The sequence below is a fragment of the Notechis scutatus genome, chromosome Z (genome assembly GCF_049901735.1).
Source record: "Notechis scutatus isolate UNSWTSFEM ecotype Mainland chromosome Z, rNotScu1.2, whole genome shotgun sequence".
NCBI classification, from domain to species: domain Eukaryota; kingdom Metazoa; phylum Chordata; class Lepidosauria; order Squamata; family Elapidae; genus Notechis; species Notechis scutatus.
Genome location: NC_142025.1, coordinates 137,578,633 through 137,606,594, shown reverse-complemented (window position 1 = coordinate 137,606,594; position 27,962 = coordinate 137,578,633). Strand labels below are relative to the sequence as shown.

The 27,962-nt window shown below is 41.1% G+C and overlaps 2 protein-coding genes across 8 annotated transcripts in view; one reads left to right on the top strand and one right to left on the bottom strand.

Annotated features, from left to right (window-relative positions):
• Positions 1–2,646, bottom strand: part of ALDH16A1 (aldehyde dehydrogenase 16 family member A1) — a 62,042-nt gene extending 59,396 nt beyond the window's left edge. Inside the window, exons 1-2 of one of the 3 annotated variants that reach the window (XM_087946793.1) lie at positions 2,444–2,646; positions 7–773 (exon numbers count right to left, since the gene is read on the bottom strand). In XM_087946793.1, the coding sequence (XP_087802919.1) occupies positions 7–773; positions 2,444–2,550 (874 nt within the window). In that variant the 5' untranslated portion in view covers positions 2,551–2,646. Of the gene's footprint in view, positions 1–6 lie in introns of all 3 variants that reach the window. The other 2 variants (XM_026677463.2, XM_026677464.2) reach the window with 2 other exon arrangements.
• On the top strand, positions 37–27,299 carry PIH1D1 (PIH1 domain containing 1). 5 transcript variants are annotated; one of them, XM_087946802.1, is made up of 11 exons: positions 37–136; positions 14,188–14,298; positions 15,086–15,198; positions 17,432–17,498; positions 18,492–18,677; positions 19,907–19,968; positions 20,217–20,301; positions 20,465–20,561; positions 22,471–22,561; positions 22,682–22,825; positions 27,029–27,299. In XM_087946802.1, exons 3-11 carry the CDS (start codon positions 15,112–15,114, stop codon positions 27,074–27,076), a joined length of 867 nt encoding a protein of 288 aa, XP_087802928.1. In that variant the 5' UTR covers positions 37–136; positions 14,188–14,298; positions 15,086–15,111; the 3' UTR covers positions 27,077–27,299. The 5 variants fall into 5 exon arrangements, with proteins under 5 accessions (XP_087802928.1, XP_087802927.1, XP_087802926.1 ...); XM_087946801.1 differs by lacking the exon at positions 37–136 and adding an exon at positions 1,905–2,029; XM_087946800.1 differs by lacking the exon at positions 37–136 and adding an exon at positions 11,643–11,775.
• Positions 27,300–27,962: the final 663 nt, after the last annotated feature.

Here is a 27,962-nt window from a genome sequence, read left to right as displayed (position 1 = left end):
ACTCACCTCTCCTCTTTACCCCGGTTCTCCAGGAAGCGTCCTGACGTCCCTGGGTCTCCTGCTGAAGCAGAGGCTCCTCCACCATCCTGGATCTGCCCGGGATCTCCCCTGGAGAGTTTTCCGGAGCAGGGTAGAGGTAAGCCACATCTGCACCCCTTCCTCCTACGCGAGGGTCGGCCTCTTCCCGCGGCGGGCTCTTCTCTTCCTTGATCTCGCCACCGGCCACCTGACGGTGCAGGATCGAGGGCTCCGTATAGATCACGCCCCCAGCAGCCGCTTGAGAAGAGGGTGGTGAATAGGCGGAGGCGCCGGCAGGCTCCAGATCGCTGCCGTCGGTGACGGAGGCCTGGGTCCAGGCGTATTCGTCCTCCGCAGGCTGCGGCTCGGGATCGAGCTCAGGGTCGCTTTCTTCCTTGACCACCACCTGGCACCACGGCGCGCCGTCCCCGCCACGGGAGCTTCCCCCGCCGCCCAGGATGGCGTCGAGCTCGTGAAAGAAGCGGCAGCGCTGGCGGGCGACGCCGTCTTGCAGCTTGGCTTGCTTGTAACTTTTCTTGAGGTCTTTGCCTTTCGTCCGGCATTGGTCCTCGTCGCGGAAATAGCCCTTCTCGGCCATGCGCTCCGAGATCCACTGGTAGACGTCGGCATTCCGGTGGCACCGGTTGAGCTGCGCCTGGATGGATTCCTCGCCCCACAAGGCGAGGAAATCCAGAGTCTCGCGGTGACTCCAAGTGGCCGCCCGAGTTCGAGGCACTTTAGGGCGATCCGTCGACCTCGGGCCCAGGAAGGAAGAGGGGGAAGGAGAAGACATCCCGGGACTGGAGAGGAAGAGGGGTGGGTGGGTGGCAGGAGCAGGATTAAATCAAAGGAAAGTGTGTGTGTGGGGGGGGGCGAACGATCTGCCACCTGTGTTTAATTAAAAATCCAATCCCGGTGCATGTCGGGATGTACCCTCCTCCCTAACCCAGAAGACCGAGCGAGGCGGGTACCTCCGCGGTAACACGTAACCCGAGGTGGGACTTACTGCGCAACTATTGGCCAACGAGTCCGTGGTATGCATATGAACCTGATTTAAATCGGGATTCTGGAGCCATTTGCGCCGGCGCGATAAAGGGGGGTGGGTTTGCTCTGTACCCCCACGACAGCAGAGTTGTTACCTCCCTGGGAATCCGGGAGTTAAAGTTGTTCTCACGTTGGGGGCTGCTTTTCTTTCTATTCCTGATTTTTGCACGGCGTCTGAAGGTCCCCCCTCTCCCCAGTTGCATCTAATCCGGTTTTGTTTTAAGGAGAGGTGGCGAAAGCATTTTTAACCCGGGACTGAATCACAGTAGTTATTCCGGATTTCTACACCGAAAGGGACCACCAGCAAAATGAAGTTTCTATTAGCGAATGGAAATTCGGAGTCGATCGAATTCGTCTGAAACTTCAGAAGTGGCGAAGCGGGGATGGATGACATTGCTCTGAGAGGTTTCTTACACCCTCTTCATTGCGCCCCCACTCCCCCCCAGGCGGCACACGGGCTGTTTCCCAGAAACGCTCATCTTCCTTTGTTGAAGTTTGTTCAGGTACCCAAACTTTCCGGATTCGGATGACGCTAAATCACAATCCAGTGAATATTCTCCCAGTTATGGGCTGGGACTATATTCAGGCATCATTCAAGCCACAAGGCTACAGCTAATTTTAGAGCGCGGTTTCAACCCTGCCAGGCAGAAGTTTCTAAAAACAGCCGCGTTACTCCGATGCAGCAAAGCAAAATACTGAATACAATATGGAAGTGACAACGGGTGCAGATTTCCTTGGCTAAAAAAAAAGCTACGTTTATCTATTAAAACTAGTTGAAGGAACCGCGGCAAAAGCGCTGCCGATCGTATAAGAGAGGTACAAAACCCGCTCAAGCGTCCACCAAGAGCGCTTCGTCTTTAGAAGCGCCGAAGTAACGAATACACGCGGGAATGACACGTCCTGAACCTGAATTATCAGTAAAGTCCGCCCTATCCCAGGACCGGGAGTTCAGCCAGCGGGAGCGAAGGTCAGGGACAGAGTCGAGTGGGAGACGGCGGGGTTGGAGGGGAGGGAAAGAGAAAGCTAAAATGTGGGGTCCACAAAAATTGCCTCTTGGGGAACTGTGTTTTCTTTTGGGGGGAGGAATCAGGATAGAGCAAAGTCTCTCCGGGCTCGCTTTGGATCCCCTCTTTTGCAAAGTTTGGTTTCCAGCCGCTGCAAACCACGATGGCTTAACCATGGTTTGTTGAGTAAGTTCTCCCCCCCTCCCCCCGCACTGAGCGCCCACAGTTTTGTGGTTTAGCGTGAGGCGGAAATGCAAGTTACTTTCCTTTGGAGCACACAGATCACGTTCCTCTTACGCCAACCAGATCCTGCGCTCTCCGCCCGTGGGGGGGGGGGGAGATCAGACGTGAGAGGGGATCCCTTCCAGTCCCTTACCTGGGCTGCCCCAAGCGCCTCCGGGACCGGCCCATACTCCATGGAGCTGTAGAGGTCGTACACTGAAGGGGTCTCGCGGCTGCTTTCCGTCGCTGAGAAGCCGGCCATTGACTCCAGTCTTGATTGCTCGGTTCTTGATAGCCAAAAACAGCAACCTCCCAACTGAACAGCATCCCCTCCGCTTTAATAGTCACTTCCGACCTCCCAACTGCCATAGAGTTCAGCTACATGTAGGGAAGAGTTGAGACGTAAGGTTAGAGAGCGGAACATACTGACTATAGAGAGAACGTACTGACTGCAATCGTTGAGACCGTAGCCTAGAGCAGCAGCACGCTCCTTTCCCCCACTCAAATTGATGCTAAATAGCTTGATTAGTTTTCAAAATTATATGCTCCAAATAAAAACGAACATATGCCGCCGCCAAAAATATTTTCAAAGAATATAATCTTCCAGAACACTTTTGGCACTATTCACACACACACACACACCCCTTTACAGGTAGATTCAGAGATAACCATCTGAAAGAATGGAGATATCTAGCATTTCAGCCTAACATAACATTTGGCATGTAAATGAATGTTACATTTTTGAATAATGAAAAGCTATTTAACATAGTCCACTACTTACAAGCCTCACCCAGACAGTGATTGTAAATTACAGTTAATCATCATTACTATCATCTTCATCTCAGAAGGGAGCAGAGGAAGTAATGTCCAACAACATTCCAACTATGAGACACTTAGTTTGTTGCTGGACACTTAAAAAAAAAATGTTAATACATGCCAGTTGAACACTACAACTAAAATGTACATATAAGCAAAAAAGGGAGAAATTAGTTACCTCTTCTCTCTGAACAGTCCAGTTACTACAGTTATAGCAGGCAAACTGGCTGTTGGATTGACTGATAAAAGGTTTAGTGTGTGAAGTCAGTCTTATGTTGTGCTCAAAACTGCTCATCCTCATTCTGGCACAGTTTGGTCCATAAAGAGGCTTTAGGCTGAGACAGACCTCAACTTATCAAATAAATTGTTGCTTTAAAAAAAAGCCAAGTATACTAGTACTGCTGAAGGCCAGGCTGAGATGTTTATAGGAAGTAATCTGGAGTACGCCGAGTTACATGAGGCTCTCCATGGCGAGGTGCTGGGTCAAACTGAAGGAAGGAATTTTTTTTTTTTAAGCAAGTTTTATTAATTTCAAAAAACAAACAAATCATCATCAACCATTACATATTTGAACCTTTTTCCATTATAGATTTAACAAGTCAGATAAAACCTTATCTTATACAATACATTTCTATATTATTTCATCTATTTCTTTCTGACTTGATTATCATCACTCTCTTTCTATGCTTCTACAAGGTTTCACCAATACTCTCAAAGACATAAACAGACACAAACATACATATAAAAATCTTTTAGTAAAGTAACTTGGCCCCAGGTACCTCTCTTTTATATGGGCTTTAATTATATTCATGCTCATCTTACAGATCATTACTTATTTTATTTACCATTCTGTATCTTCTATATAAACTTCTCCACACATTTCACTCTTCATAATTCTATCTTATTCAATCCATCTTAATTTAAATCATTATATTTGTATCTTTTGCCCATCCTTTATTATCCCTCTATCTCATTCCTTATAATGAAAAAAAAAAAAAAAAGAATTTCTCCTGCAATCACTAATCAGAGTATGATGCCTTTCTATCCTCTCCTAAATTAATTAGATTAACATTTAAAATAACACCTAATACCCAATTTGATTCTGCTTGGTACATTCTATCTACTAATTTTTACTTTTAGTAACAATAAAAACAGAGTAAAAAATCAAAAATGTTTAAATACATAATATCCTCCTAAATACGTAGTTAAATAATAAATCTAAATAATAAATCTTATAGCATTCTCATTGCCTTTCCCTTCAATATTTTATTACATTTTAAAAATCAATCATTATTAAACATTTCAACATTTTAATTTCTTATTAACTCTTAAGCCATTCTAATTTTCTATTTCTAATACAAATGTTACAATACCATCTTGTGTACCTTGCAGAATCTCTATGGTGGACTGACATTTGAAATGAGACACAGGGAAATATCTCTGAGAAAATGCCAGCCCTGAGTGAACTCAGGTAGCAGTATTTATTGAGAAAAATACAAGCAAATATACAGTATGCATATTCAGAAAACAATGACCTCAACAGGAGATTACTTCACCAGCATGAGAACACACAATCTTGGAAAGTCCCAGATGTTACCTTGCTAGGATGAGATCATACAGCCACGGAAAGTCTCATGGGAAAGTTTGGAAAGTCCCATGAGAAAGCACAACTGTGTACCTTGAACTTTCACCCATTTTCCTATTCCTTCTAAACTTGCAGAATCAAACAGGATGAGACACTCATGAGCAAAGGTACTCCTACCCCCACCAAGAATGCCCACATCTCCCTAGACTTACTGCTAGTTATACAAAGGCCTTACAGAAAATGATAAAATGATTAATAAAATATATTACCACATTCCCTCCTTTTTATTTATTCAAAGATAGGGGGTGTTTTAGTGGCATAGTACACAATTCCCTCATGACCTGATCCCACACGCTGGAAGACTGAGGTACACATTTGTAATAGATTAGGAATACATTGAATAAAACAACATAATAAGATACATATAGCAATAATAATAACAACCCCTTGCAATAAGGAGCGAAACCATGATCCATCAGGAAGCCAGGACCACAAACTGTCCCAGAATGATGCATTAAACCCATCAGCTCCAGATTGATGCTGAGCAATACGATCTTCCATGTCCTGAACAGTTTTTGTAATGTTTGGCTCATAATTATATATAAAAACACAACAATGTGAATGAATTAAAGCACAAACTCCTCCTTGAGCAGCTAACATAATATCTAAAGCATATCGATTTTGCAAAGTAACTGTACGAATTTCAGACATTTCTACATTAATCATCTTAATATTCTTTATAGTATCATTAAACATAGCAACAGTAAAATTATTTAAAATATGAATATCCCTATAGTTCATAGCAATTCCCAAAGGCGGGATGAGACCTCGAGAAATTTGTGTCCATAGATTACCTCCCATGGTTAGGATCTGGAATTGCTCTGTTGTAGCACAAGACAACTGTTTTCTCCAGGTTGCATTCTTTATTAAATCTTTTTTCCTCAAAAGGCACTCCATGCAATGTTAGTCCTTCTCCCACTCTCCCAGGAAGGTGCATACACAACCAACAATTGGTGATGTTCAAGTTTTTGGCAGTTGTCACGCAAATCTTTAATGTAATTATTATCTGTCCACAAATCATCGCCCAAATCTCCGGCACGCTGAACATGCTGTCGCTGCTCTCTCCGCACCCGAGCAGCCCAGGACAGATTAGGCAGAATCAGCAGGATCAGGAACCACAGATGCGCCATCCTGCTCCTCCGAAACTTCCTTCACAGGTGCCTGCGAATGATCGAGGTCGAACACACCGACCAGGAACCCAACGAATTTGACCAAGATGTTCAACTGCTGCATAACCACGTCCCCACGTTATCAGCTCAGCAGGAACCCATGCCGGATCCGGAAGGAACCGCACCAACACCCGAGGTCTCACCGCATCTGTAGAAGGAGAAGAAAAATGCCTGCTGGCCGCGCCGCAGGGGGTTACCAGACAAATTTAAAAATTTAAAGTATATAAAGCTAGATTTAATTGATCTTGAATCGCCGGAAGCCCCAGGAGCTTCCCTCCTTTTTTATTTAATTTAGTCAACATGGTCTTGAGCGTGGCATTATGACGTTCTACAATAGCTTGCCCAGTAGAATTGTATGGAATCCCAAATTTATGTTCCACGGACCATTGTTTGCAAAACTGATCAAAACCGGTGCTCCGATAAGCGCACCATTATCAGTTTTTAAAGTTTTAGGTGTACCAGCAACTGAAAAAGTCTTAATGCAATGATTGATGACATGTTTAACCATCTCACCTCTTTGAGGGGTAGCCATTAAAAATCCTGAGTAAGTATCCACAGTCACATGTATATATACTTCCAGGGCGCAAATGGCGGATATTGAGTAACATCCATTTGCCAAATCATTGAGGGTTTCAACCCTCTGGGGTTAACTCCCATAGGGATATTCGTGCCCTGCTTTGAACAAGTTGGACATTGTTGAATTATGGCAGCAGCTTCTGCAGTAGTAAGTTTGAATTGCTGTGCCAATGCTTTAGCGTTTTGATGAAAATAACTATGACTGTCCCATGGCTGGACAGTGAGGACTGAAGTTACAGCACTGTCAGCTTTGGCATTACCTTGTGATAAAATTCCAGGCAAATTACTATGACTACGAATGTGAGCAACAAAACACACATTCACACGCTGCTCCAAACATCCTTGTAACAACAAAAGCAATCTTAAAATATCAGGTGATATTCCAGGAGACAAATAAGAACCTGCTACAAAGGGTAACAAATTATACACATACAATGAATCCACTATTAAATTAAAATCCTGATTGTGAAAATTTTGAAAAGCCAAAACTACAGCAGCAAGTTCTGCCTGCTGGGCAGACTTCTGCTCTGAAGTCACTTTTGTATGCCAAATTCCAGATTTATCTTTCCAAACACAAGCACCAAAAACTTTCCCTCCATCAGTAAAAACTGTAGGAGCATCTGATATGCCCAATGGTATCCTTTCTTACATTTCTCGGACATACTGATTTAGGACTAACACCCTGTCCCATTGATCTCTTATTCTGCTGACTTTGACCTCCTCCAGCAGCCCGACATTGCGCTTTAAAATGTCCAGGCTTCCCACAATTGAAACAATTCCCCTTTTGAGCATTTCCTGCTTGTAAAGCCAGAGCTAAAGTTTCCATGTTAAAAGACTGACTCCCAACCTTCCTACATGCATTAATCAAATCCACGATTTTCTCGCTCTCCACTTGCTACAAGTGGATTTAAAATCTTTCTGCAATCTGTGTTAGCTTGTTCTACTGCTAACTTAAAAAGCAACTCTTTCTGGGCGAATTGATTATCAATTTGTCTTTCTATAGCCAATTTCAGTCTGCTAATGAAATTTTCATAGGGTTCATTGTTCCCTTGTTTGATGTTAGTAAAGGTCTTCTCACCACCTTCGCCGTCAGGGAGAGCCCCTACGGCTTGAAAAATTAATTGTGGGAGAAGAACGAACCCTTCCTCAGGCATACCATCTCTCTGTTGTTCCACTGTTGTAAAATTACCAGCTCCGTAAAGCTGATCTGGGGTAACATTTGCTGTTCCCCTCTGGACTGCCAGCTGTCTCCATTTCTGATCTAACACCAAATATTGAGCTGGAGTTAAAATCATATTCAACAGAGCTTTCCAGTCAGCCGGAATCATTTTATTTCCATAACCAACTGCTTCTAACAATGCCTGAGTATATGGCGATCTAACACCATATTCTTTTGCTGCTTGCTTAACTTCCCTCAAAATCCTGAGAGGTAAAGGCTTCCACTCCTGCGGATTCAACGCAGCATCCATGACAATTTCCACTGGATTAAGTTGAACTTCTACTCCAAACTCCACCAAATCATCTCCTGATAATTCCCTCTATTCTTTGCTTCTTGAATAGCTGCAGTAACTGCATCCACCTGAACCCTTAAAGGTAAACTCTTATCCTCTGACAAAAGTATTTCTAGCCGGACAGTCCCCAGATTTATCTGGAGGTGCCGTCGGCGGCAACAAACGTACCGCATGGTAAAGCGGCAAACCTTCTTCGGGGGTGCTAGGAGCAGTTGTTCATAAGTAGCTAACGCATCCATAATCACCCTCCAGGTTAACAAAATTGAAGAAGGGCACGAGGTTCCTCGTGCAAAAATTTCCTATCTTTTTCCAGGACTCTACTTTAATACTACCTCCCTCCGGATATGACTTAATATTTTTCCACACATACTGTAGTAAGTCCTCAATTTCTTTCTTTACTACAGCACAACCCCTACTGCCAATTCCAAACCCAAAACTATTCCCAATGATCCCTCTCAATTCCCTGATGTGCTCTTTCTGAGCCTTCGAGAGATCTCCCCCATACTCACGAAAAGAATCTATCTTCGTCCAGCGAAGAAGATGAGGGCCCAGTCGACGTCCGCGACGATGAGTATAGGGATGCGGGAAACGTGTAGCCTTCCAAGCTATCACGTCCGGGTCACCATTTATGGTGGACTGACATTTGAAATGAGACACAGGGAAATATCTCTGAGAAAATGCCAGCCCTGAGTGAACTCAGGTAGCAGTATTTATTGAGAAAAATACAAGCAAATATACAGTATGCATATTCAGAAAACAATGACCTCAACAGGAGATTACTTCACCAGCATGAGAACACACAATCTTGGAAAGTCCCAGATGTTACCTTGCTAGGATGAGATCATACAGCCACGGAAAGTCTCATGGGAAAGTTTGGAAAGTCCCATGAGAAAGCACAACTGTGTACCTTGAACTTTCACCCATTTTCCTATTCCTTCTAAACTTGCAGAATCAAACAGGATGAGACACTCATGAGCAAAGGTACTCCTACCCCCACCAAGAATGCCCACATCTCCCTAGACTTACTGCTAGTTATACAAAGGCCTTACAGAAAATGATAAAATGATTAATAAAATATATTACCACAATCTCTTTTAAAAATTTATGCTTTACCCATTATCCCTAAAAGGATTCCTCTTTTCCCATCTAATTTTAAAACTTTGTGGCTTTTCTCCGCCTTTCCCCTTTCTTTCTTCCCCCACCAAATCTTCCTACCCCCTTCTTCTAACCTCTGTCTTGCCGGCATCCCTTCTCTGTTGTATTCCTTTTTCTCTTGTTTGCTATCATTGTATTTATTTTGCATCATATTTTTCTTTTCTTAAATGTTTTTAGATCTTAAATCCTTCATTTTCCTCGCTTTCTTCCTTCCTTCTTTCTTAGATGAATTTTGGGATTCATTGAAGATGGCGTCTTCATCTTCTTCTTGTTGTTCTTCAGCTTCCATCTGTATTGTCTGTTCATAGTTAACCAACGCCATTTCTAAAAAAAGAAAAGCTTTTCCATACCATCTTTACAGGCTGCTTTTATTTGCTCATATTCATCCCTCAGTTCCTCAAAAGAAAAAGCCATTATAGATCTTTTCTTTTCTTTTTCCTCTTTCTTCTCACACCAACCAAAATATTCCAAAAGAAAAATAAGACAATCCCAAAGTCCACAATCCTCAATCAATCCAAGCCAAGCCAAAATTCCCCTTTCTCTTCCAGGGGTAGTATCAGGCAAAGGAAAAAGAAAATTCAAATCTGTGTTTTGAAGCCTTATTAAGATTTTATTTCTGTTTTCAAATCCTTAAGGCATCTCCTCCAACAAAATCCAACCAGATAAATATATTTTTGTCCTCTCCCTTCCGACTTATCCCAAAAGCTAGTTTTACCTGGAAAAAAAACAGGTTTCTCAATATCCATTTATTAATTCCGTCGGGGAGAGTAAACTTTCCTTTCAGCACCTCAGAATTGCCGCTTATTTTCTCTTGTGGAAAGAATCATCCAAAAAGCCATCATTTTCAGGAATTAAATTAAATATATCTTAGAGTCCTGGGTCGACCAAGAAGACTTTCACTTTTAAAAACTTTCTCCTCTTCCTCCAGCGCATACTTGCCCAGCTGCGGCTTCTTTGTGGCGGCCATTACGGACCTCCGCTGCAATCTTGGTAAAAGGAGGTTCTGCCGGCTAGGGAGGGGTCTGCAGCACCCCCAAACCCTTTCCCGGATCCCCCTACCTTCAGCTGCCCCTGCAGGGCAGGCCTTGCTCGCACCCTTTCGGATCGGAGCCCCAAAACGCTGCGCGGCAGGGATCGCGCAGCCATGAATCCCTACCGCTTGCAAAGCCGACAAACCGGAAATCCCAAGGAAGGAATATTTTAAAGTGTCATCTAGTTCCATGATAGCAGCCTGATTTCCACAACGGTAACAGTAATTAGGTGCGCTGAAAATAGTGACTACATTTCGATCATGGCACCAGTTGTAGCCCTCCATTACAAGTTGATGAGCCCGAGACACCAATGTAAGTCCATTGGCATGGTTAAATGTTTCAGAAATATCCTGACCAAATGTGTAGCCTGCACCACGTGGAGAGATCCCCCAGCCACCACGATCATCTGGATCTGACCATAACAGATCACACATTGGACCCTCATGTGGAACTTCCTGCAAACGATCAAGTGCTCTAATATGATTTCAAATTATACTGTTTTGGCCACATGCAGAGACCTAACTCCCTGAAGAAAAATCCAGTGCTGGGGAAAATGGACAGAAAGAGAAGCAAATAACCAGCAATGTAAATGTTTCAGGCGTCAAGGTTCCAACTAATGAACTCAAGCAAATCAGAACTCTCTAGGATCCTTCTCAAAAGTCTTCTTTACTGAGTATATCATATGGCACAGCTTCAAAGGAAAACCAACTCTAAATCTTTTCCACATTTTCAGTATAATTAAAATAGGAAATAATTCAATTCCCCAAGTGTTGGATTAATTTTGGCAGGCTCTCCAGGTACTCCTTCCCCATCCTTATCCATTACCTTGGTTCTCATGAGAAAGCTCTCTGTTGTCTCTAGAAAGACATTGCAATCTCCCCCTCTGTGGTAACTGAGGAACAGAAAAATGAGGAACAGAAAAATGGCTGCTGCCACGTTCGGTTCGAAGTTGACAACAGGGCTATGGGAATACCATTTGAAGACCTGAAGGCCCAGTTTAGGGACAGATTATCATGAAGATAATTCATCTATGTGGTCACTAACCGGTCAACCAGAGAAAACAATACTTTAAAAGTCTGCAACAATGTATACAACCTAAGTATATTCTGCATATTGAAACATCCATCCATCTCCTAGCTAATCTTTTATATCAGTATTTTCAACCAGGGCAACTTGAAGATGTATGGACTTCAACTCCCAGAATTCCCCAGCCAACAGAGTTAAAGCATGCTGGGGAATTCTGCTGGTTGAAGTCTTAAAGTTGTCAAAATGGATAAACGCTGCTTTATACTATAATTAGCTAAAACGTTTCCTAACTAAATATTACTTTAAAATGCTGCCCTGGTCACGTAACATGGAGGCGGAGCTATCAGATATTGAGATAAAATTCAGCCCCAAAACAATGCCAAATGAACATAGACATAGAAATTATTCATCCCTTCCATATCAAGGAGTTTTGTCTTGACATTGCCTGCATGGCTCATTTCTCTATATTCGTACATCTATGCTCATCTTGAAGTCTATAAAATATCTTCCGGCTCAACGCAACGCAACGCAACGCAACATGCGGTGAGTTCCTTCAAGGTGCGTCTCAGTGAACCGAGGGGGTGGGATTCGTTGTAGGAAACTCCGTGCTTAGGTGCGAGTGAGAGTATTTCGGTTTAATTAACCCCACAAGCGGAGGAAACTGCTGTCTCTTTACAGCACATTTTCTACTGTACAGCGTGTGAGTAAAAAAACGGAGCCCAGGCGAATTTTTGCTGTTCTCGATTGGGATTCTTTTTCGTTATCCCATTTCTATAAAGAATACAGCAAATATTAGAGAATGGAGCCACGAATTGCTTCTCCATTGTATGTGGGTTGGACAGCAGTATTGTACCGAGAGGTACCTAGTTTAAAATGACAAAATTACTAGCGTGTGTCGTTCACCTAACAGTCATGTAGTGTGTGTAAACTGTACAAGTAGATCTTGACTAGTGCGAGTTCGAATAGTGCAAAATTTGACTTACAGTAATATGATTTATATGTTGATAGCGGGTCACAATTTTTATAAACGACTTTTTAAAAGTTTCATGGACTTTTTGAGGAAAATGGACAAAAATGAATTGATAATATATAATTTGGGAAAGCAAAAGTGGTGATAATTATGTTTGTGACCACAGTACAGAAAATCAGAAGTCGATTCTTTAGATATTTTTCTTTTTTCTTCCCTGCTCTTGACTTTTACTGTTTGTTATTTTTCCTTTGATCTTTTGAAATCTTTTTCCTGATTCCTGATCATGTTGATACCAGGTCATGTTTGCTGTTCACCAAGATGTTAACAATAGCACTTAGGGGTATTTTAAATATAATAGTAAAAAGGTAAAAGTGTCCTAGAAAATCACTTGGGTGGGAGCTTATGAATGTAATTTTTTTTTAAAAAAATTCATTTTGTGTTTATACCTAATACTCCTCCTTGGGATTGGCCCAAAGTCACCAGGCAGTTTTCATGCCTGAGGGAGATCTAGAACTGGAGATCTAGAACTCCATCTCTTCTAGGCCAATACTAACCTCTAGACCAAACAAGCTCTGTTTTCATACCTTTTTAACATTATTTTGGGATAAATGAGAATCTTAAAGAAATTACCCTATTTTCCAGAGAAATATTCAAATAGTGCAAATTGGAATAATGCAGCCATTTTGTGGGATTTATTAAGTACCCTAATCAAGACCTACCTATATTCATTTCCATAGGAAGTCAGTTGCACTAAGCTCAATGAGGTTTTGGAGGAGAAGACAGATTTGGGCTGCTAACATGGGTAGTAGGATTTTGTTATTTTAGTCTCAGGATACATTTGAGGTCAAAGAAATGGAGCTTGTAGTAATAGAAGTAGCAGCAAAAGGAAGAAATTTCACATAGAAGTAATCAGATTGTAATAGTTTTTTTTCTGTTTATTTAGGTTGCTAGGTAATAGTTGACTAGTTGCTTGTAGTTAGCGCTGCAATGATATTGTGAGACTGAAAAAAGAAAATTGATTTTTCTGATTTTCTTGGAGGGAAGGGAGATGTTGATGCCTTAAATCAGTAGTTCTCAACCTTTTCTTCACCATGGACCAGAGGTGGTATTCAGCAGGTTCTGACCAATTCTGGAGAACCAGTAGCGGAAATTTTGAGTAGTTTGGAGAACCGGCATATCCCACCTCTGACTGGAGATTTTACAGTATCCTTCCCCTGGCAGCTCACCAAGCACGCCCACAGAACTGGTAGTAAAAAAAAATGAATCTCACCCCTGCCATGGACCCCCTTTAAATACCTTTTGTGGCCATGATCTCTGGCGACAGATCTCCAAAATTTAACTCAATATTTAGATCCTAACATTTCTTCAAGCTTTTGCAGACTCCCCAAGGGTCTGCCGGAATCCTAACACTGTGGATCACAGGTAGAAAACCACTGCCATAAATAATGGAGTTAAAAAGCAAGGCCAAGAGGATCAGAAGATTTGTGCTTGTATGGTGGCACAAGTGGTTAGAAAGCAGTATTGCAGGCTGACGCTGCCCACAGTCAGGAGTTCGATTCTGACTGGTTCAAGGTTGCCTCCGCCTTCCTTCCAAAGTCGGTAAAATGAGGACCAGATTGTTGGGGGCAATACGTTGACATTTGTAAATCATTTAGAGTGCTGTAAAGCACTATGAAGTAATATATAAGTCTAAGTGCTATTGCTATCAATTGGAGGCTGGTTTGGGTGGTACAAAGAGTGTACCAGTTCCATATACCTGGATCTTCTGTGGTTTTCTTCTATGGACTGAAATTGCAGTTTTAATATTATTTTGGAAACTTTTCTATGAGGTGGCTGCACTGATCTTCAATAGCAAAAATAAAAAAGGACCTTGGGCCATTTTAAAAACAAAAATATATCATTTATTCTTCTATTATTATCCAAGGGATTCTAAGCCTCTTTGTTATCCTCCCTAGTGTTGTCAAATCTTTTAGCATTTCTGCCTTTTGTTCCCCTTTCAGTTCTCAGAGACTGCCTGGACAAGTCCGTGGAGTTTCCTTGGAAAAGTTTTTCCTTCCTGGGGCTGAGAGAAAGTGACTGGCCCAACATCACCAGCTGGCTTGGTGCCTAAGGCAAGATTAGAACTCACCATCCTCTAGTTTCTAGCTTGATGACTTAACCATTCCATTAAATTGGCTCTGCTGCCATTCCATGTAGGAAACATGGCAGCCGTGTTCCAGACCCCTCAGTTCATTGGAAGAGAAGGATGGATAAGCAATGGCTTTTTCTTAGGAGTCCATCCTAATAGACTTTCCTCACTGCATCTTTCAAAGGTTTCAGGAGCATGCATAAGCACTGTAATCAGTTTTTAAAAACCAGCCTATGTCTTTTAGGCAATTTTCTTCCTGACCCAAGATCTCAATGAAATTTTTCCTAAACTGATAATGTCAGGGTGGCCTATTGAATAACAACATCCCTAATGTTTTACTATAGGTCGTCCTCAACTTACAACAGTTCATTTAATGACCATCCAAAATTACAAGGCACTGGAAAAAGTGACTTATGACCGTTTTTCACACTTACAACTGTTGCAGCATGGTCATGTGATCAAAATTCGGATGCTCGGCAATGACTCATCTTTATGAATTAGAATCACTTAACCACCATGTTAGTAACTTAAGAATTGCAACTGTTCACTTAACAACTGTGGCAAGAATGGTCATAAAATAAAGCAAAACTCACTTAACTGTTTCATTTAACAATAGAAATTTTGGCTTCAATTGTGGTTGTAAGTCAAGGATTACCTGTACTATAGTTATATACAATAATACATCTTGACAGGTCCAAGATTACAAAATTGGTTTTTAGTTCTTTTGTCACTTTTTTCTAAACATTGGTTCTTAAACCTTCATTTTGTAGATTCTACTGGGCCCACCAGGTTCAGCATGGCATCAGTTACAGATAAGTCGCTGTTATCGACCGAATTACAAGGAGAACAAGAGGAAGAGGAATTCAATCGCCTTTTACTTCAGGTGTGTTGAGGGAAGTTTCTCTCATATTTAAGAAAAAAATTGGGTAGCAAGACATGTGCGATAAGAGAACAGACTGAGGTTACAGTAGGAATTCAGGCTGAGGGAGACCAGATTTCATAAAACATTTAATGTTCCCATAAATTAAATCCATCCAGTTTAATATACTTCCACTTTATGTATTCAGTTATTTCCCCTCTTTTGTCATATTAAATTGAAATAGGGACTTTTTAATGTAATGTCTTTGATCTGAGGGCTGCAGAGTGGGTGTGTCTGGCACTTCAAAGGGAGTTTAGGCAGCCCTTGGCTTTTTTGCTTTGACATTCCTGTTTTATAATTCATGTGACATTTTTTTAGTTTTTTTCCCATTCAAAAGAATATCATACCATTGTTTTTCAACAACTTAAGTCAGAGGAGATTAGGAGCTTCAAAAAGTGGTTGTGGAAGCCAGAGGTGGTCTTGGGAGCCATAAATATTACAACAATCCACTTCTTTTGATGGGCTTCCAATGGTGTGGGGGGGGCTGCCTCTGAACCATCTCAACAGATATAGATAAGGCTAAGCGGCCCTTGTCAAAAATAATTTTTGGAAGGACATCTTCCTTTCTTTGTCAAGACTATTGGTGTCTGCAATTTGATCGAACTATGATTTTAAATTCAATTATGCATCTATAGGCAATTCCAGACACACAGTAATAAAGCCATCATGATCCTATAAAGTTATGTTTTTACTCTGATTCTAAAGGCAGTTGGTTTTCATAAAAGACACTGCATTTTTATGAAGGAGCTAAAATGCTCAAATGTCATTCCTAATTACAATTTTATTAAGGTCACTTTTCTCAGTAGTAATTGCTGTATGGTATAATTATTGTATTTTTCTTTACCCTAGGACAGGGGTCCTGAACCCCCAGTCACAGTCCACCTCCAGGCCTTGCGCCATTCAGAACCGGGCTACAGAAGTGGCAAGTGCATGTGCACACATCTCCACTTGTGCAAGTGGCAGGCGTGTATGCCGCTGCTCATACAAATGGAACTACATGCATGCACTTGTCCCCTCTCCCCCTCACTAGTCCATGAAGCCAAAAAGATTGTGGAACTCTGTCCTAGGCGATGTTAATATCAATTCAGCATATGTATGCAGTTTTACAGGTAGTTGGTAATGTTGGGAGGAGTCGGTAATTGGCATTAGAGCCCTTGTGCGGTATCTTCTTCCTTATCTACTGTCCAGTGATTGTGCTTATTTAATGATGATGCACAGTGACAGCTTTTCTACACATGGCATGTACCAAAAGTGTTGATCTACACTTTCCAAAATTGCAGGTTAAAGTAGCTTTGTTCCCTTTTTGTCTTTTTTTTCCCACAACTCATCCTTATAGGTGTGCAATTAGTCTGTCTGATCACTCCTAGAGAATGAGATGAATTATTATTATTGGTATGATTATTATTAATATTTCTTTTATTCATTAAATATGAAACTCAGTCAACTGAACTTTTAAAAATGTATCGCAAATATCATTGAATGGCACTGATAATTGATACGGTTTCCTGCCAGCATTCTAGGTATCAACTAAGGCTTTTGTTGTTGTTGTTGTTGTTAATAATAATAATATTGTTAATCTTTGGTGGGATTCACAGCCTTTGGGGCTGGTTGATAGCTCAACAGCTCGAGTCCTAACCAAGGACCTAGGAACTGTTAAGGTAGTGTCGGAGGATATAAGCTATTCCAAGTTGGGTGGTTTTTTGTAGAATCAGGGTATTCAAGTCTGATAAATTCAGAATTTCCAAATAGCGACATTATTATTATTATTATTATTATTATTATTATTATTAGTAGTAGTAGTAGTAGTAGTAGTAGAAGAATTAGTAATACTATTTGCCCTCTTGCCATGGGGCTGGTCTAGGCAGTTCACATCTATAAACAAATAAATAAAAAGGAAGTTTAAGCAAAACAATAGTAAAGTAATAGAACAATAAAACAAAGAAAATATATTGATATGACTTGTAAAAAAAAGATGGGTGAGTGGAGAGCAGAGAGTGAGGCGGGGAGCTGGGGTCTGCTGTCAATCTAGCAACTACCTCCAACATAGAACTGCCCCTCAGTAGATTTGACGGATGCAGTAGGTCCCCCAATAGGTTTCTTTTAGCCATAAGAAAAAGGAAAAAATATAAATCAGTGTGGTTGTTGACTGGTTGGGGCACACAGGATTCATAAACACATCCAACTATTCTCTCTCTAGGCAGCCCAGAATATCCAGGGCTCCGTTCCTTCTCCAGCAGAATCCAAGCCCATCCGCCCCCTTCCAGGTAAAAAAAAAAAATACTACTAAAGGAAACATGCTAAAGGAAACAAAATGAATGTGAAAAAGGTGTAAGATGTGGGAGAAGATTTCTCAGACCTAAGATGGAAATGAGAAATTCTTCCTTTCCTATCCTATGGCATACATTTGCTCATTTCCCCAACATTTTGCTGCTTTCTCTTGTTTGTTTCTCCATCGTTTCTTTATTGATTTCCAAGAGGGATATGAGATAATAGGGGATATTATGGGTCTTTATGTGAATCCATTTTTCCCAATGGGGACACAAAAACATAGCAAATTGCTGTCACATGACTATGGGCCACTGCAAAGGGCCATAAAAATGAGCTGATAGCCAAACACTAAAATGTGACTGTGGGGTGGGGGTTCAACAATCGTAACTTTGAAAATGGACTGTCAGTAGCTCTGGGAAGGTCTCTTGAAACTTCAAATATGACCAGTCATAAAGGAAGGACTACCTGTGTTTATATTCTACACTGAATTAAAAAAGACTTACAAAAATAACTTTACATGATATTCCTAGGCTGCACTTGGGGAAAAAAATAGTATCAAAAATGGGAAAAGAGTTTTAAATAAGAGAAGCTTTGCAGGGAAACTTGGAAAGCTAAAAAAAATACCAGTTCCAGTTGCTGTGCTACTGTGGGTGGGACAGAGGCAGAGTAAAAGAATAGGGTAGGTAGGGTAGGGTAAGCTAGGGATTGTTCAACTAAGCCTAATCTATAAGGTTTTATAGGATTCACAGAGTTTTACTGATCCTGGATATTCTGAATTTGTACACAAAGAGGCTTTCCTTGCTTTATTTCAGTAGAACCAGTTGGCGGCGGATAGGTTCAATTTCCACTTATATCTCATTGCTGCATATTTAAATCCTTCAATAAGATAGGAAAAAATTGGTTTGCCAAATCACAAGAAAGATATTATCACTTCTAGTTTTTGTTGCATGTGTGACATCTTTATTTTGCACCATTTTTCCCCTCCCTAGGATTCTGCCTTAAAACCCACACAAGTTCTGGTGAGAAGATTTTTGTCAATGTCTGCAAATCCCCGCACATCCCTTCGCCACCCGACCTAACCAATGAAGAGCTGGCTTGCCTCATTGAATCAGAGAATGCCTCTACCTTCCGGATCCCCATGAGTCTGGGGGAGCCCCATACAGAAGTGGACAAGAGTGAGTTGTCAACTCATTAGAAAATTGATTGGTGCTGAGATGAATGGTACAAACTAGGGAATTAATTTATATATAGTAACTGCCCAATTCACACATAACTGATTCCAGGTGTCTTATAACATTTGTAAGGCAGGAGCCATGGTGGTACAATGGTTACAATGCAATATTGCAGCTGATTCTGAGCATTTCCGGGAGTTCGATCTTGACCACCTTCAAGGTCAACTCAGCCTTCCATCCTTCCGAGGTCCAAATAGGGACCCAGATTGTTGGGTGCAATATGCTGACTCTGTAAATCACTTAGAAAGTGCACTAAATTAGTAAAGCACTATTAAGGGGCATATAAGTCTAAATGCTAGTGCTATTTAAAAACCCGCCACATAATAAAAACTCCATAAAAAAAGCACTCCACTCTCCATAGCAGCAACAACACAATCAAAATAGCCATGGGTTCGGCTCCATTTCCATTAGTATTCTGTAGGTCTGCTGACAAAACCATGTTTAGGGCCTTTCGGAAAAGCAATAGAGTGGGGGTGGTCAACCATATCTCAGGGAGAATGATGTTCTATACAAAAGGGGCCATCACCAACAAGGCCCTTTTTCGTGGTCCCACCAGATGTGCACTCCTAATTGATGGGACCTGTAATAATCAACTCTGTCTTCCCATGCCAGTGGGCCAGGTGGATGTAAATGTTGTTTTCCGTCTACCTAATTGAATACCCTATTGCTTCTCAGGTCATAACATCTGGCTGGGCTTAGAAGCAACAAAACTATTTTTGGCAAAGATGAGGATGGCACTAACAGATAGTAGAAGTCACTCATAATTACTTCTAAATTGCTCTCGGACTTCCCAGTTCAGGCACTTCACAGAGATGCAATTGGAAATCACAGAGAACAGAGCACTGTTGCCTACTTTTATTTGTTGTGTGGGTTACTCTGTGCCTATCCTATACTCTGCAGAAAATTTATAACAGAATACAAATGCAATATTATACACATTTCTAACCATCCTGACTGAAAAGGAAGTAGTATTGAAAAAGCAAACTTTTTTTAAAAAAAATTCATACGGAATGGATTTATATGGGGACCTTTCCATGAAGACAATACAGTATAGTTGTATCCCTTCAAGAGCAACTAGAAACTAGAAACAATGGACATTATGTGTGCATTTTGGACCTAAGGAAGAATTGTCCCTATTAGGAATCAGCTTAATGTTTCTTTCATCCTTTCAGGTGGTAATGGTTGCACAGCCTATGATGTCACCATAAACACCAACTTTTTTAATAAGATGGAGGTGAGTCTTATTTAACAGGGGTTTGGGATCTTCCCTTCCTGTGCTCATCTGGCTGCCTTTTTCAGCACAACAGGAAGCTGAATGGATGACCTCCACGATGTAAATGCTGAGTGTGCTCCCAAGACACACAGGATTTTATTGGGGAAAGCAATTTTCAAGCCATTTTTTTTAACACAGTCATAGGAAAAGGGGGCCTAAACTATCTCAATTTTCTCTCCTATCTCCAATTTTCTCTCCTATTGGTAAAGAGCAACCAATTTCTCAAAGAATTCTTCCTTACCATAGCCATGGAAGGATTGTCAGAGAAGTACAAGATGGACATCATCAATCAAGGTACAGAAAATAAAAATTGTAGCAAGGAGAGCATTTGTTCGGTGGGTGGGGTGGTTTCCTGAATATAAGCAATCTCGAGGGGACTCTGGCAGCATTGCTTTGCTCTTCTTTGATTTTGTTACCTCTGTAACCAGCTGACACAGTTGCTTGTATTCCTTCTCAGATTGGCGGATTCTGAAGAACAGGAAGTTTATGGGCTCCATATCAGAACAGAATATCCGCACTAAATCCAAGCCCATCATCCAGGAAATACAGAGCAGGTGTGGTTTTTTGAGTTGGGGGAGTGGACTCCCTTAAGCTAAATCTCCTTCTTGTGCTGTAAGATCTCCCACACACATCTTTTCCCCCAGAAATGCTCTCTAGCTATTCTGGATGTTATCTTTAAGTTTCTAGGTGATATACTCATTCATTCATTCATTCATTTGTTACAAAAATTACAAATTAGAACAAGAAAAACAAAAGAAGTAAAATGTGACAGGAATGTCAGGCACATTAGAGCATCTACGCATGCCCCCTTAGGAACTTCTTAAATATGGAATTAGGTCCGTAGAAGTTAAGTTGGAATTAACGTTGTGAAACTTAGTACCTTAGACAACTGAATCGGGTAAAATATTCCTGGCTTTGATAATGCTGTTACAAAAATTGAATCTTTTACAATCAAATTTAAAGTGGTTTACGTTAAGTTTTTATGTGTTCAGGACTTCTTAATATGATCTCCTGGAATAAGACTTTTGACCCTGATATTCATCCATTCTAATTAGACTCACTTTTGCCAATTCTGGATAGTGGTAAAACTGGCACAGCAGAATCTTTGCTTGCTTGCCCACATATCTGATAAGGACAGAATAATCTTACAATTAATGGATTAATTATGTGCCATCATATCAACTTAATTTCTAGTGACAACATGGATAGATATTCTGCAGGACTATCTGTCCCTAACCTGATCTTCAATGCTGCTGTAATTGAGTCCTTCACTTGGTGCTGGCCTTTCTCTTTTTCTTTCTGTCTTTCTCAGCCTTACAGACCTCTCTGGAAAGCTGGGTCTTTGTATAATGTGTCCAGAAGGATAGGTTCAGAACTATGACAAAAATAGCCATAATAACCTTGACATTTAAGAAAACCATTAGGTGGGAATTTGGGTCCCAGCATGGTTTGGCAAAAGGAGATGCAAGTCCCAGAAGGATTTTCTTTTTGTAGCAATACAGGCTAAAACATTAGAAGAAAGATTGCAGGAATGGGTTTGTCTAGTCTAGGGAAAAAAAGGATTAAGGGTGACATAGTACTGTTCCAATATTTGAGAGAGTCAATCTATTTTCCAAAGCACAGAAGTCAAGACAAGAAGCAATGGATGAAAACTAATCAACAAACCAACCTAGAACTACGGAAAAATTTCCTAAAAGTGAGAACAATTAACTAGTGGAATAGTTTGCATTCATAAGTTGTGGGTGCTCCATCATTGGGGGCTTTTAAAAAGAGACTGGACAGCCACTTGTCTGGAATGGTATAGGATTTCCTGCTTATGCAGAGGGTTGGACTAGAAAATCTCTAAGGTCCCTTCCAATTCTGTTATTTTATTACTAAGTGTGACCAGTTCGGATGCTTGGCAACTGGCATGTGTTTACACTAGTGGCAGTCTCCCAGGGTCTTGTGGTTGCCATTTTGCAGCCTTCCCAGCAAGCTTCTGCTAAGCAAAGTCAATGGGGGAAGACAGATTTGCTTTAGGTGATTCCCATAACTGCAGTGATTCACTTAACAACCATGGCAAAGAAGGTTGTAAAATGGGCATGAGTCACTTAACCATGTTTCTCAACCTTGGCAGTTTGAGGTTGCGTGGACTTAAACTCCCTGAATTCCCCAATTCCCCTAGCCATGGGAATTAAGTCCACACATCTTCAAGCCACCAACTTTGAGAAACACTGGTTGGATTGTAGCATGTGGATTTTCTTTTTTACCCAGTTGCATTTAGTACACAATGAGGGGACCAGCACTAAAATGTTGTGGTATGGAGTACAGATGTACTGTCTATTATCTAACCTGTTCCATCTCTCCTTGTTTTCCATCCCGTTTTGCCCCACAAAAGCCATCCAAATTCTGCACTTGCCAGTGGTTATTGATCTGCCTTGGGCACAGCTCTCCTTATCTAAGTCTGTTCTGTTCTTTTCTCAGCCCTGCTGCAACTCCCGAATTCACCATAGTCGCAGAGCCGTCAACCAGTCATCCCAGTCATCTAGTGTCAAAGATCTCCCTCCCTAAAATGGTAATTCCATAGTGTATGTTTACAGGGAAGCACCTACCTGTTCCAACTCTAGCCCAGGTGCTGGGACGGATTTCATTTTTTTTGAATATGTTTCTCTCGTCCCCCTCATCACTACTACAGATCTCTGTGAGAAATATTGAGCTGGACCTTGGAGAAGACCATATTGTATTACGGGGACATCCTGAGCTCTATCATTTGGATATTTTCATACCCTACAGCATTGTCCCCGAGGAAAGCCGGGCTCAATTCCACAAAGAAACAAAGGTGAGCAACTAAGCAAGAAAGAGACTTGGAGAAGTTCACCCCCTGATTTAAAAAAAACAAGCATACTTCCAGATTTTCAGTCCTGAAGAGGAGTTTGGATATCTACAACTTTTCTTCTTAAACTTCCTCTCCTATCTCAAAGTTGTGTAATAGCCCTATCCCCTCTGAAATAGAGACAGGTAGTCTTTGACTTACAACCGGACACTTGGAGACCATTTGAAGTTATCAAAGAACACGCCCCCAAAAAAAAAAAAAAAAACTACTTACAATCCAGTTCCGAAGTTTGGATGGTTGCTGTTAAGTTTGGAGAATAAGGAGACCAGACATCTGACCAGTGACTTCAACTCTTTAATAATAACAGGAATCAGAATGGAACAGAGCAATGCTATGGGCAGCAGTAACCCTTTTATAGGGTTAGCTGCTGCCTTATTAACCAATGAAAATGCGCAACAGGTTCCAACTACTGACCAATAAGGACAGTCCCAAAAGTGACCAATCAGGGACCGGTTCTGGCCCAATCCCAAGTTGTTGTATAAGGACCAATCAGGTGTGCAGGTTTTCAACCCCTAATTTGCATTTAGGTTATTCACTTTTATTGATTCACAACAGTTGCCCTCCCCCCAGGGTCACATGACCACATTTGAGCACTCAGCAAGTGGTCCATATTTATGGCCATTTGCAGCATCCTCTGGACACTTGACTACAATTTATGTTTTGGCCAGAAACCATACCCCATAGCAAATAATGGCCTATAGCAAATAATGGGTTCACTAAAAAAAAAAACGCATTCACTTTACGACCACCTTGTTAGCTTAATGACTCTCTTCAAGAAAATGTCATAAAATCAGGTCAGTTACCATGATGATCTGCTTTATGACCTTCATGATTTACAAAGAGTCATAAGTCAAGGATTGTCTATTGTAAATTGATCACACTGAAAGGGGAGCCTAGTTTCCAACACTCAGTCTCAGTCTCCTTCATTTCAGCTGCTAGGTGCTGGCCATTCAGCAGGAAGTAGATGCAAGGGCTCTTCAAACAATTATGTCAAAGGGGAGCTTTTTTTTTTCTTTTCTGTTTTCTGTTTTTGAGATCATCACCATGAACCTTCAAAAAGCTCTGAAAAAGGAAGAACTAATATACAGAGGGGTGTATTGTATATAAAAGACTCACCAAGTAATGCTATAATGGTATTTCTCAACCTTGGAAACTTGAAGGTGTGTGAACTTCAAGTCCCATGATTCCTTAATCATTACACCAGCCTGGCAATTCTGGGAGTTGAAGTTTGCATATCTTTCTGTTGCCAAAAGTAAGAAACATTGGCCTAGATAGATGATCAAGTTGATTGAATTTGCTTGAAAATTAATAGAACTTTCTTTCTGATTTTTACCTGGCTAAAGGAATGTTGTAACTTTAGTTCTTTTTCTGTGATACACTGAATCACAATTTAGCCAGCCACAGATTTGCCTAATGTACATATCCAATCTCTGACATTCATTTATGGTTCAATTGCTGCTTGCGCTAATTAAGAAGATCACAGCTCATGGGTGAGTATGCCTGCAAGCTTCATCTAATACAGATTTATACTCTCAGAAATCCTTTTTATTTTTCTTCTTAGCACTCAGTCTTTTGCCCTTGATTGAGTCATTTGGATCTGTAACTATTGTTTGTAGCCAGCTTGTCTGCCAGAAGCTGAGTGGATTCCATAACAAATCACTGTGATGCCAAAATGACAATATATACATCATGAATATGCCATGATTTAGATACTAATGTTGGATGTCTTGAACTGTAGCAATTGCATAATTATATCTCACACACGTTTGGCATTTGCCCCTTCTTTGCCCTTCATGGAGATATCTTGCAGGAGCAACACCTATTTTCTCTCATTACTCAGCTGATACTCCTAAAGATGAAGAATTAACAAGCCATCTTTACTAGCAAAGGAGAGATTTAGAGAAAGAGTGTTCCAAGGACCCTTTCCCTCCTCAAGATGCTGTTGTACAGGTCAAGAAAGGTCATAATATGGGGCAAAATTCCCTTAACTGTCATGTTTAGGAACAGAAATGGACTCAATTGTGGTTGTAAGTTGAGGACTACCTGTACCTGTTGCCCAAAAGTTCTGTTGCTAAACAAGACAGTTATTAAGTGAATTTTGCTCCTTCTGACCTTTCTTGACATAGTTGTTAAGAATCACTGCAGTTGTTAAGTTAGTAACACCACTAAATGAATCTGGTTTCCCCATGGAGTTTGCTTGTCAGAAAGTTGCAAAACTTGATCACATGACCCGGGGGCACTACAACTGCCATAAATATATGCCAGCCAGTTGCCAAGTGTCCAATTTTGATCATTTGATCATAGAGGATGCTGCAACAGTCATTAAGTGTGAAAAATGGTCATAAGTCACTTTTTAAATTGCTATTGTAACTTCAAATGATCACTAAATGAATGGTCATAAGTCAAGGACTACCTGTATAAGATCAATTTGACCTCAACCTATTTCCAAAGGTAGTCTGTGGGGCAGAGAAGTTGCCCACCTCTTCTAATGAGGGCTGCTGCTTATTATAGGGGAAGGTTTGATTCTCTTCGATTTCTTAGTTTGATTGCTTTAATTGAACCACGAGCTTTCTTGCAAGCTCACCTGACCCTGTTGAAGAATCAGGTGGAGAATATAAATAAGCTCATCTTTCTTTTATCAACAGGAGCATCTGCGGAGATGGGTGGGAGGGTCAGAATAGTTGTTACATTTATACAATTGAAGCCACACTCCATTTTTACACATTAAATGTCTCAATGTATGTAAAATGGGAAGGTTTTCCATCACACAGCTACCACCATCTTGACTTTTTAACATTACCACAATGAACTCTGCTGTTTATGAGACCATTAGGAATTGGAGGTTTAGACTAAAATATGCAGAATCAGCGATGTTAGCAGCAAAAATTTCAATTGCCAAAGGGCAAAAAAACAACAACAATACGAGTCCAATACATTTATCTGTCATTGTTTCCAGGACTGGATTACTTCCAGTTGGCAAGCTTCATCCTGGAAGCTATAATCCTCCTTCAGTTTTTTTCTTTCTTTTTCTGTATCTTCTCAAGGATGCAGGTTTATTCAGAAATGGCACCTTAGTAGACCTTCACTTCAAGGGAACTTTTCTGTCTGAATTGCGCAGCCCGTGTCCAAATGGAGTCAGAGACGCTGACAAGAACTTGTAGTTTTTATACAAATAAATAAATATAGTATTTCAGTAAATAAGGGAGGCAAAACAGGAGCATAGTATGGTAAATCAACACAGCAAGAATTTCATGAGGTAAATCACAGAGAGCATACAGGGCACACAGGGCAAAAAAGGCGGGAAATAAGGAAGCTTCCCCTTTTCACTCAAGGCAACCAATCGCAGTTGAGGTTGCCTCATGCGGTAGCCAGCTCTCGTCAATCAATCAGCCATAACTGTAGGTTTAAACTCATTACCCAACCCCTACTGTTTGAGTTATACATTTAAATATCTTGAACTTTTCCTTTGAGGTGTATTTCCCCCCCACCTCTGCCCAACAATGCTGTTATCCTCTGTTTTGGGAAATGATTTTGGAGTCTCTGGTCTCATGCCTACACCTCCCTGCCTGCAGTGTTGTGCCTTCGTTGATTTCTGAAGCCTTGTCAGATTCTTCTGTATCCAGAAGATGGAGTTCCCTGGTTCTAGCCACAGAAATAGGCCGCTAGGCATTCCACATTCTGTGCTCTACTCTAATGGGTAATCTGAATTCCCTAAGCTGCCTGCAACCCAGAAACACCTTTTGGTGGCTGTTAGAATCCCCTCCTTGTCATTGTGAAGTGGAACATATAAAACTTTTCATGTAAATCCATGAAACAGGCTTCATATAATAGAAGTGAATATTATATCATAATATTCATAATATTCTTATATCATAAAGTGAATCCACTTTATGGATTCATCCCCACCCCACTTGTTATGGCTCTTGATTCTTCCTCCCACCTCAAAAAAAAAAGAAAAAAGAAAAAAATGTATTCCCAGGCACCCAAAGATTGCCATTCCTGGCCTGCAGCAATGCAAGTGTCACTGTGGGTCTGCTCCTTGTTTGTGGTCTTGTTCCTCAGGCTCTTGATAGATTACCTGTTTCAACAGATGCAGCAACAGAAAGGGCGTAAATTACCAGTCATTCTTTACTTTCTCTTCTCGTCTAGATCCTTACTATCTTGATGCCTGTCCAACGCCCATTGCTGTTGCTGTGAGCTCTGAACAGACGGTCTAGAGGACTGATTACAGTGTAGGCCGGGGATGTACATTATGGAGATATGTCCCAGCCAGTTACGAGAAACTTCTGGGAGAAGAACGGCAGTCTGGAGACATAGGAATGACCTGTGCCAAAGAATGATGTTGTAGTTTGGGAAGTGTTATCTCTAAAGCACACAGGCTTTGAACCTAGAAACACGCAGTAAAACATGTTGGATGAGATTCAGGATTTGTCTCCATTTTTCCTCCTACGGTTTGTTTTCAGCTTCCTTTCCACCCACAACAGCTGTCACTCTTTCCTATTTAATTTTGCATCCTTTTGTAATACTTAATCCATGTACTCTCCCCCCTTTGCTCCTACAGTCAGCTCAATTGCAGTCTGTGGCCAAGATTTGTACTCGCCATCTTAATGAAAATTTGTTCTGTTTCAATTGCAGAGGGAGTGAATTTTGAAGTGATTCTTGCAGGAAATTATTCCAATGGGCTCCAAAAATGCTGTCTTTTGAAAGTGTTCCTTTCTAATGATACTGTTAATGGCTAGAAAATCATCCAAGGAAGAATGGCCAAAGCTAGAACTTTTTTTCCTTGTGTACTGTCATGCCTACTCAACTGGGCATGATCAAGCAAGCAAGAACCACGCCAATTAACAGAATCTTTAATAAGAGAGCCAGTTTGGTCTATTGGTTAAGGCATCAGATTAGAAACCAGGAGCCCATGAGTTCAATTCCACCTTAGGCATGAAAGCCAATTAGGGGGTTTTGGGCCAGTCAGTCAGCCCAATCCACCTCTCACGGTTGTGGAGAAAACAAGAGCAAAAAGTGTTCACCACCTTGAGTTATTTATAAAAAAAGGAAGGAAAGAGGGAAGGAAGGGATGGATAGATCG

Bases quoted from the DNA above. Each gene is read 5' to 3' on its own strand.
- PIH1D1 (XM_087946802.1), top strand. From the start codon at position 15,112: ATGGCATCAGTTACAGATAAGTCGCTGTTATCGACCGAATTACAAGGA. The intron at 18,678-19,906 runs GTGAGTTGTCAA...TCATCCTTTCAG, and splicing joins CCATACAGAAGTGGACAAGA to GTGGTAATGGTTGCACAGCC. The intron at 20,562-22,470 runs GTGTGGTTTTTT...TTCTTTTCTCAG, and splicing joins ATCCAGGAAATACAGAGCAG to CCCTGCTGCAACTCCCGAAT.